The sequence below is a fragment of the Bolinopsis microptera genome, chromosome 1, assembly GCF_026151205.1.
Source record: "Bolinopsis microptera isolate Bmic1 chromosome 1, MBARI_Bmic_1.0, whole genome shotgun sequence".
NCBI classification, from domain to species: Eukaryota; Metazoa; Ctenophora; class Tentaculata; order Lobata; family Bolinopsidae; genus Bolinopsis; species Bolinopsis microptera.
This window is the reverse complement of record NC_087072.1, coordinates 22,609,551-22,620,649: the sequence shown is the minus strand read 5'-3', so window position 1 is coordinate 22,620,649 and position 11,099 is coordinate 22,609,551. Positions and strand designations below refer to the sequence as shown.

Below are 11,099 nucleotides of genomic sequence, written 5' to 3'. Positions count from 1 at the left end.
CGGAAAAACGTTAAAGTCTGATGAAATAAACAAATTGAAGTTAGAACAAAGTATATCATGGAGAAAGTAGAGTAAACCATGGAAACGTTGAGAACTACTTGATTTCAAGCCATCATGTCACACAAATTAAAGAACCTATTTGTATTGTGCCCACCTGAATTAGCTCACATGTTCAACATTTAATGTAGTATGCAAGCTAACCGTGTGATCTTTCCAGGATATATTTCAATCTTTTACAAGAAATGATTTGTTAAGTTTATTCTAATTTCAGCCGATTTATCAGCTAACAATTGAACTATATTTTAGGAAGCATGCTGGTGTTCCTCGTGTTGTTTGGCGTGGTTGCCGGAAGTATGGTAAACCTTGACCCTAACAACCTGGACCAGATCATTAAAGATAACCCTCTTGTTATGATCAACTTCTCCGCTGGGTGGTGCAGGTACAGCCAGGCACTCAAACCTATATACGAGAAAGCTGCCGATTCGCTTGCAAGTGTCCAGGGGGTTAAGCTGGCGTATGCAGATTGTGTGGCTCACAATGACATCTGCTCCAAGTACCGGGTCAGCAAGTACCCGACTATGAAGTTTTTGAGAAGTGGAGAACTGATGAAGTCTGAGTACAGAGGACAGAGGTCGGTTGAAGGAATCACTGAACATATCAACAAGTTGATGGAGGATCCAGTCAAGCAACTCCACGGGGATGAGGAATTCAAAATGTTAAAGTCAGAGAAAAAAACAAAGTTTGTATTAGGCTATTTCGCCAGCACTAGCAGCTACGGTTATGAAGTCTTCAAGGGTGCTTCTCAATCCATGTTGGGACAGTGCGATTTCTACGCCATGACCGGAGATGATGCCAAGCCTAAGATAGCTTCCCATGGTGGCCAGGAGAAAGTTTTCCTTATCAACGATGTTAACGGAGAGAAGATCTACGAAGGCTCTGCCACAAACCAGCCCCAACTCTCGACCTGGGTCAAGGAGAACTGTGTACCTCTTGTACGTGAGATCACATTTGAGAATGGCGAGGAATTAACAGAGGAAGGACTACCGTTTGTAATCTTATTCCACGACCCAGAGGATCAGGATAGTGTCAAACTGTTCACTGAGAAAGTAGCGGAGTGCCAGGATCTGAGAACTGGAGTTAACTTCCTTCACGCTGACGGTTTCAAGTTTGCTCATCCCCTCAGTCATTTGGGTAGGAGTACCAAGGATCTTCCTGTCATTGCTATCGACTCCTTCAAGCACATGTACCTGTTTCCTAAATTCGAGCATGTAAAGAAAACAAAGAGGTTGAGGAGGTTTGTTGAGGATCTCCACTCTGGACGTCTTCATAGAGAGTTCCACGGAGAAGTCTTCAAAGATAGAGGTGAGTTTTTTTAGAGGATTTAAAAATGTTGAACAGGGAGGAGGCTACTAATTATTGTTTGATAGTCAGCTTTTATTGATAGAAGTAAAAAATATCCATCCTAATCAGAGATACAGCCGATTAGTATATGTGAAATAGACTAAACAGAATGTAATTTAAAAAAACTTAACTTTAAAAAAAGAAAAAACCTGATTGATAGAACCTACATAATTCACATAGCAGTAAGTTTATTAGAGATCATTGATTTGATTAAATATCATTCTTGATGATTATTGAAAATTTACGGACCTTATTAGTTGGGTCAAAAATATGATCTGGTGCAGTTTGGTAAAATAAGCATAGATGTGTCAATCGATATCAGACTTTAATGATAACAGTTTCTGTGTTGGTCACGTTAATTCGATCCCATCGAATTTATTCGACAGATTTGACCGGTCAATCGTTCTGTACTCTCTCGCTCAACTCTGGTTAGATAGCCGCTAACAGGGTCTTGTAGCACCCGACAATGCGATTATACTATAGTAAAACCCCCATTTTTTACTGTATCCATTATTTTTACGTATCCTCCATGTTGTTATATACGCTAATCTAACTGCGTATAATGCGATTACACTATTAATTGCACGAGGCGCAGCCGAGTGTAAATTGATACAATAATCGCACGAGGCGAAGCCGAGTTCGATTATTGCAGTTATTTCACGAGGCGCAGCCGAGTGCAATAACTGGTGTAATCGTATTGAACATGCAGTTAGATTCGCGTATAACTACACGCTTCTGGTGTTATATAATCGGTGCGATTAGTTTATAATCGTACGGACTGTGTAGTTAGTTGCTCTAAAAACAGTGAGATTATAAACTAATCGCACTGTTTTGAGAGCACTGAGCAACTCAAAGAACAGCGCACTTTAAACCTCCACTTCAACCCGAAACCTCCTCCGAGAAAACGAAGTGACGTCATCCGCCGACTCTCTCTCGGTTGATTTGTACAATCTAGTAGCTCCACAAAAATGTCTGATAACCATCTCAACAGAGGGTCAAATACAGATAAGAAAAGTAAACATAGGATAACCGTCCAATGCTCATTGCTCCTGTTATGTGATGGGTCGGATCTGAGTCACGTGACATAACTCATCGATTGCTATTGGCCGCTAGGATGGGATGGACCAAGAATCGGCCCGTCCCTATTATCTGCAGTTGTGATGATTGTTTGAACGTTTTGCTTGCCTGCTGTGGATTTTCAGACCACCCAAGATCACCCGTTAAATCACCTCTAAAAGCTATTAATATATCACAGTATCTTTCAGAAAATCAGTGCGATTAGTTTTGTAATCGCACCGAACATGTTTTTAGTTGCTCTCAAAACAGTGCAATTAGTTTTGTAATCGCACTCCCTGGAAAAAAACCGGTGCAGTTATGAAAATAATAAGTGGCCGTCAAATAGTTCAGGGGGGGGGGTCAACCTCATTTTACCTCATGAGGCCAGCCAAAAAAGGCAAAATTGGGATGAGGTAAAATGAGGGAAAATGAGGTAAATAAATCTAGTTTTCTAAGCCTTTTTTTAGAGACAAAAAAGGTTTATTCGAAGTCATTATACTATAATTCGAGGCTGTGCATGGTCTCCCATGATATTTAATGGTTTATTAGGGGTGATGTGGTCCCTGGGAAGGGGCATTCCCAGTTTAACCTACTTACTCTCCAAACTTGGGGTAAATAGTTACAAAAGCACTTCAAAACTAATAATTACCGACCACTTTTGAAATCGGAAAATTTTCACTGCCAGACCTGCTACTAGTTTACTGATAGTACTCCTGGCCATTGCTCAATTAAAGCCTTATCAGCACAACACGCACAATCACATATCATCAACGTAGCTGATCTCAACGCATCATAATAACAACCACGCGCACACACACCCACTTACCACTACACAGTACCACACAGAGCCCAGCAATCAATTCAAATATCGCCTAGCTGATTTTGATAGAATAACATCGTGATCCAGCGTGATGAATTGTTTTAATCTTAATTGAAGTTAAACGGCTGCACCCCTGACTTTTTAACTAAAAGATAAGAGACGTATATATTAGGACATTTGTAATCTGATAAAATTTAAAGTTTTGGTGTGTGAATTAAAGCTTGGTGTGAGAATTAGTGTGGAAATAAAGAGATTCATTTTATTACATCATATATCTTAATTAAGTGACAGTAAGTATTATTATTTTAACTACAGCTTATATTATTTCAGTTAGTATTGACATGAATGTTACGATTTCAGTTTATTTATTATATATTATATTGTCAATAAACCGGTTTCAAAGCCCTTAAGGGTGGCCCTCGGGTCTTTAAAACAAAAACAAAATAAAACTTCGCATTATAATTATTATTTATGAAAAGAAAATTGAACATTTCAATTTCCATGATCCATTAGGATATTGTAAATAGCACTTGCTAAGTTTTGTAAAGGAATTAGCAATAACTTTAGTGTCACTTTGGCAGTTGCCAATTTATGGGGATATTTCCGCATTGCATGACATGGACCATTTAAATAATATCTTAATTTGATATTGCGATTATCGAGTCACTCTGAAACAAATTGTGTCTAACTAGACCAAATGTAAACAACAGTTATGCATGGAACTGGATTGGATATCTACATGAATTTAGTCGAAATTGCATAGTGAAAGGTCATTTCATAATAAATTACTCATATAAACTCATACTTCATACAATTCTAAGTTCTTATGTACATGTTCAATGTTTCGCTGTAGAATAAAGGGCGGTTCAGAAAACCACCTTTCGTTGAAATAATTAGATATCACCTCTAATTAGTTGCTCTATAGGGTCGGGAACAACCAAAAAATTTTTGTGTCTCTAAGGTTTCGTATAATACTGACTTGGGCACGCCCATATTTTTCACCAATTTTAAACAGGTAAAATTCTCTAAATCGTCAATTTAGTATGGAAGGAGTTCTAAATGTGTGCTCCTCTAATAGAAACAGTAGGAAATGGTTAACTTTAGTCGATGTTTCAGGTCTCTACAATGTCGGGAAGTTCCTGCAGGAATTTGCGCATTGCGCATTGCGCAAGATTCACAGCACCAAAAGCGAAGGTCGTAGAGACATGAGACCTTGACTAAAGTTAACCATTTCATACCATTGCTATAAGAGTATGCCACTCTTAGAGTCCTGAACACACTCCTACAGCTCTTAATCGTCAATTATATGAATTTTACCTGTTAAAATATATCATCTTTAACTGATATCAATTTAGTTTAACACTGTTAATTTTTTTTTAAACATAATGCTTCACACCAAACTAACGCACTAATATGATAGTATAAAAAAGGAAGGTTTTCCTTGGATTCCAAATTCAACTTTGATTATATCCTGGCACTGATTATCATTTCTCGATTGTTCTCCATTTTCCAATGCAGTCAGCAAGTTCCAATTAAGGTAGACTAGGTTTTCGAATCTTCATATTATGTTCAGAAGCAGGCCAGAAGGGGTTGTTACCAGAGGAATATCTTCTTGGAACAATGAGGTCTTCATTTATAACTCGTCAGTGACAGTCCGGACAGGATGAGCATTGACGAGATCCACTGATTACTTCATAGCTCGTCATTGATAGGATCGGTATTAAATGAGGTCAAATGATTACTTCATAGCTCGTCACTAACTGTATCAGCATAACATGACTAACAACTCACGAGGTCCAGTGATCTCTTGCTGATACGTCAAGACAAGATCAGTAAATAGCTAAAAATATCGAAAAAAATTAGCTTAGAAATTTAATTACAGAGTACAAATACCTTCTTCACAACTAACTCTTCGGCCTCATCTTTTTAAATCACTCATTCCCTCTGAAACAAGATAATGCTTAGGACTAGAAGGAACTTAGTTAAATTCTTGTATGATTCAGTAAGAGGAAAATTCCTTAGTAAGCTAACATTCTTTTGTAGGATGTTACCACTTATCATATCTGTTATCCAGCATAATCCCACAACTAGACCCTCTTATTCTTGAGTCTTGACAATGACAGTAGCAATGTACACTATTTTGATGCTCGGTCCAGGTCTCCAAGAAAACCTTCCTTTTTATATTCTCATATTGTGTGTTAGTTTGGTGTGAAGTATTATTTTCTTTTTTTTTAATTTTTTTATTGAAATCTTTCAAATCAGTCAATTACATACAAGTTTACACAATGAATTAGTTAAATATAATATTGTCCTCTAAGCATGGATTGTCAAAGTTGAAATTGTCTCGGACAAAATGTATGTAACCAAAGGACCTAAGGGTCACCAAAACACAGATATTGAGTGCAAATGCAGCTCCTGCACAAGCATGGGCCCTTATAAAATTGTAATAAGTTACTTTAAACAAAATCACACACCCATTCAATCAATTCATAAAATATTGTGCTGTGAGATGAAATTGAGAAATATGTGAATGCAGACAGCAAGAATAGATAATCTTGAATAAACTATTTTACGGATTTGTTTCTATTGAATAGTCAAGTTCACAGTCCGAATCCACCGGGATAATTTTCCCCCACATGTAAGTGGAAAGTTTACTTTTAAAATCAGTGATACTCTCTATCTCACGGATATCTAGAGGAATGTGATTCCACTTAGTGTGGGTCCTATAGAAGAAATTCTTGGCAAAAGCGTTGTTTAAAACTAACAGTGTTAAACTAAAATGATATCAGTAAAAGATGATATATTTTAACAGGTAAAATTCATATAATGGGGGGGGGGGGGGGGGGGTGTCACGTCCGTCTATGTCCGCTTGTCTCATAGAATCCAAAAAGGACAGGACATAGGCGGACATAGGCGGACATAGGCGGACATAGACGGACATAGGCGGACATAGGCGGACATAGGCGGACATAGACGGACATAGGCGGACATTGGCGGACATAGACGGACATATACGGACTTTAGCGGACATTAATGGACACCTAAATTGCTAAATAAAATGTTAAATTTTTGCTGTTATATCATGTTTTTTGTCCGTTCGGTACCCTATATTTTCAAAGCGGACAAAAACAGACAAAAATGGACAAAAACGGACTAAAATGGAAATAACATTTAGATGCTTCCTCCTCCTACTCTTCCTCCTCCTAGGTCTTCCTGATCTTCCTCAGTCCTCTTCCTCATCCCCTGCTCAGTCCTCCTCCTACTCTTACTCCTCCTCCTCGTCCTCAGTCCTCCTCATCAGTCCTCAACAGTCCTCCTCCTCCCCAGTCCTCCTCCTCCTCCTGGGTCCTCCTCCTGGGTCCTCCTCCTCCTCTTCATCCTCCTCCTCTTCCTCCTCAGTCCTCAGTCCTCCTCCTCATCCTTCTCCTCAGTCCTCCATCCTCCTCCTCAGTCCTCCCCCAGTCCCCCTCCTCCTCCTCCTATACAGTTCTCCTCCTCCTCCTTCTCCTCCTCAGTCCTCCTCCTTCTCAGTCCTCCTCAGTCCTCCTCCTCCTCCTCCTGAGTCCTGCTCCTGCTCCTCCTCTTCCCTCTCAGTCATCCTCCTCAGCCATCCTCCTCAGTCCTCCTCAGTCCTCCTCCTCAGTCCTCCTCCTCCTGGGTCCTCCTCCTCCTGTTCATCCTCCTCCTCTTCCTCCTCGGTCCTCAGTCCTCCTCCTCAGTCCTCCTCATCATCCTTCTCATCTGTCCTCCTCCTCCTCAGTCCTCTCCCGACTCCCAGTCCCCCTCCTTCTCCTCCTATTCAGTCCTCCTCCTCCTCAGTACTCCTCAGTCCTCCTTCTCATTTCTCCTAAGTCCTCCTCCTGAGTCCTCCTCCTCCTCTTCCTCCTGAGTCCTCCTCCTGAGTCCTCCTCCTCCTCCCTCTCAGTCATCCTCCTCATTCATCCTCCTCAGCCATCCTCCTCAGTACTCCTCAGTCCTCCTCCTTCTCAGTCATCGTCAGTCCTCCTCCTCGGTCCTCCTCAGTCCTCCTTCTCCTCCTGGGTCCTCCTCCTCCTCCTCCTGGGTCCTCCTCCTGGGTCCTCCTCCTGGGTCTTCCTGAGTCCTCTTCAGTCCTCTTCCTCCTCCCCTCCTCAGTTCTCCTCCTACTCCTACTCCTCCTCCTCGTCCTCAGTCCTCCTCATCAGTCCTCAACAGTCCTCCTCCTCCCCAGTCCTCCTCCTCCTCCTCCTCCTCCTCCTCCTCCTGGGGCCTTTTCCTGGGTCCCTATATAATTTGATAAAATAAGTTAAAGCTATTAATAGCTTTAGTGTGATTAATAAGTTATACAGGGTGAGTTGAAAATAGTGTGTGGAAAGTAAAAATCGATAATTTTTTTTATGAAGGAGCAAATTTTGAAAGGTGAATTGCTATCAGTTCATAAACTTTACATATTTCATTCTTGCCTCTCACGTGATTCTAACTCATAATTTGGTTGATTTTTGGCAGTTTTCCAAAAAATCTTAAATTCGTCCTAATGGGGTTAAAAAGTATATATTTTCATTACCTAAATATGCAAAAATTAAGTGGAAATTTCATTTGTCAAAAAAATCAGAGCCATTTACTTTCCACACACTATTTTCAACTCACCCTGTATTTCCTATATTTCGTTAAATAGGTACTGTGCCTACTGTGTACCCTGTGTAACTGTTTCAAAGATATGTTGACGACACAAATAGATCTGGATTTAGCGACCGGATTTGGTGACTGGATTTAATTAAATATTGGGAATATTTGTGAGATCTTTATTCTTTAGACCTCTTTAAATATGTCCGCTAATGTCCACCAATGTCCGTCCGAGTCCGCCAATGTCCGTCCGAGTCCGCCAATGTCCGTCCGAGTCCGCCAATGTCCGTCCGAGTCCGCCAATGTCCGTCCGTGTCCGCTAATGTCCGTCCGTGTCCGCCTATGTCCCAAAAAACACGTCCGTTGTCTCATAGAATCCAAAAAGGACAGGACATAGGCGGACATAGACGGACGTGACACCCCCCCCCCTATAATTGACGATTAAGAGATATGGGAGTGTGTTCAGGACTCTGAAAGTGGCATACTCTTATTACCATTTCATACCATTACTATATATAGTAATGGTATGAAATGGTTAACTTTAGTCAAGGTCTCATGTCTCTACGACCTTCGCTTTTGGCGCTGTGAATCTTGCGCTTCAAGCGCAATGCGCAAATTCCTGCAGGAACTTCCCGACATTGTAGAGACCTGAGACCTCGACTAAAGTTAACCATTTCTTACTGTTTATATTAGAGGAACACACATTTAGAACTCCTTCCATACTCCTTCGTGACTAAATTGACGATTTAGAGAATTTTACCTGTTAAAATTTTTGCCGAGATTTACCTCATTTTACCTCATGAGGCCAGCCAAAAAAGGCAAAATTGGGATGAGGTAAAATGAGGTAAAATGAGGTTGACCCCCCCCCCAGTTCAAAAGTGGAGTTATATTTTGTACCCTCCATGTGATGAGCCTAACTCAGGCTCTTCCGGGCACTATTTTCATTATATTGAGCTCAACTTTGCTATGGTTAATAGTTATACGTACGTACATTATATCGATAGTATTAAAAGTCAATCCATTGTCAAAACTTTCCATCTGATGGTAATAATAATAAATAACTACCGCACTTGTATGTTGCCTCTTAATACATGTATGTCTCTACTCTCTGCGTGATTATAATCAATAAGATGCATTATAATCATTAATAAGCAATGTGATCCCTGTAATGTGCTTCATGGAGTACTATCTAGTCTAATGATGTTTACTAGATATCATTTGTCGGCTCTAAGAGGTTTCTAAGGGTTTCCCTTTCAAATACATTCAATATGCATATGGTCATATTTCATAATATACCTTTAAATATTTCATCACTTCAGTTATTGTTCCAGTTATCCCCAATGTGTAACAATGTTTGTAGAGCCTTAACTATAACTGTGCCCTGTTCACTAATTATTGTACCGTGTGTAATATAACTCCTCAGACCGCAGTATAGTTAATGTTTTCATAATAAACTGATATTGTAGTAAACAATGGCCAGTTATTGAACTCTCGGTCCACGTGTCTCTTTGTGAAAGGATTACTCGATGTAAATTTTTGTATTTGAACAATAAATTTTATTTAGCCTTCCAAAGAACAAATGTTCAGTTACATTCAGGCTAAGTTCCTTATACTCACTTTTTTGCAGACCACATCGAACTAACAATATGTTACAATTTAAAGTTCAGCTTCCATCAATCGACCATATACAAGCTAATAACTTGGTAAACTAATCCAACAATATATTTCAGTTGGTGAAGATGACGAACAACGTCCCCCACCCAAGAACGCAAAAGAGGCTGCTAAACAAATTGCAGAGGACAAGCAAAAACGCGAGAAAAGAGAAGCGGGCACCAACCCTCCTGAATCAGTATTTAAGAAACTTGAGCCAAATAAGAACAGATATTCTATCCTCAACAAGGATGAGTTGTGAGGATATTTTAACATTTGCACTAGTTCAAACCCAGCAAATTCTCTTTCATTTCATACCTCGGATTTATTTTATCTCCAGATTACAGTTTTACTCAAGTCATTCTCGCGGTTTTAATGAAAACCGAAATATGTAATCTGTTCTGCAGTAAATTTTTGGCCGTGATCGAGATGACTTGCTTTTGATTTGGGGTTATATCATAAGATGGTGTGGCATTTATTGCTCTCCAGCTTTAAATGAAAAGAAACTGATTCGTTTGAACAAGTAGCGAAATTTGTATCTAGGGCTTTAAAGTTACTACCAGTTTCTTGAAAAAAATTGTCATCAATTTAATTCTCATTCAGACTAGTTAATCAAATTATTGGAGTGTTATTTTAAACTGCATGATTGAATGAGTTAATGTCATTCTGCACTCTAAACTGGCTGTGTACTAAATCTTGACCATTTTGGTCGTATTTACATGGCTACAAGCAAAACTGGGTAATTAAAGCAATATGAGCTATTATACCGATTGTACACGTTTTTGGAATCAACTTTAAGAAAAGAATTTTGAGCTTTTCGTGGAATACATTTTTGTGGATTATGAAAAATTTTGGAATTGATTATTAGTCACTTATATCGAGTACTGATGCGATGTGCATTTATCATTTATATTTTAGTGTGTATCTCCTGTCTTGTTAGATTTAAAATTTAGCTGGGTAGAAATTAGTTATTTAAGGAGCTAAGAAACTAACAGAACCTATTTTCATTAATGTTAGTTAACTTATTATAATACGTTTAAGAAATTGATATTTTGATGGATGAATATTGATCGCCGAAAGTTCTGTTTGACTCGATTTTGATATCAGAATCAAAATCGCATGATTATGACCCGCATATTTTCAACACCGAAAATTACACCAAGTATATGAATTCTGATCTCTTCGCAGTTTAATATTAATGAGTAAGAGGCCTAAGAGGTTTATTTTCCAATGTATTGTTTTGTTTAAATTGTATTTATTCCACTAGTTCAGTATACGTACGAGTTTCCTATTGCCAAACACCGTGTCTTCTATAATCACAATATACTACAAGATCCTGGTCATCAAAATTAACTTTGACCCGAAATCCAATTCTGTGATCGTGGGACAGACAGGAACAGCACTAGGCTGACGTTGGACTTTCGCGCGCGGAACCGATCGGGAGAATTGTGTGCAAAAGGTCTCCACGTGCCATCAAAACTGCAACTTTTGGAAATTAGGAAAAGAAAGAACACGTCAGTTTTCTGAATTCGATGTTTGTACAATTCGTATTCGATAACAATTAATTTAT

General features: G+C 39.2%; 1 protein-coding gene across 1 annotated transcript; it reads left to right on the top strand.

Annotated features, from left to right (window-relative positions):
- The first annotated feature begins 273 nt into the window (after positions 1–273).
- LOC134825943 (endoplasmic reticulum resident protein 44-like) lies at positions 274–10,828 on the top strand. The gene is made up of 2 exons (XM_063838148.1): positions 274–1,362; positions 9,610–10,828. Exons 1-2 carry the CDS (start codon positions 312–314, stop codon positions 9,789–9,791), a joined length of 1,233 nt encoding a protein of 410 aa, XP_063694218.1. The 5' UTR covers positions 274–311; the 3' UTR covers positions 9,792–10,828.
- Positions 10,829–11,099: the final 271 nt, after the last annotated feature.

What these genes read in the sequence shown, in the direction of transcription:
- LOC134825943 (XM_063838148.1), top strand. Translation starts at nt 312, where the DNA reads ATGCTGGTGTTCCTCGTGTTGTTTGGCGTGGTTGCCGGAAGTATGGTA. An exon ending in AGAAGTCTTCAAAGATAGAG is followed by an intron (nt 1,363 to 9,609) that starts GTGAGTTTTTTT and finishes AATATATTTCAG; the next exon opens with TTGGTGAAGATGACGAACAA.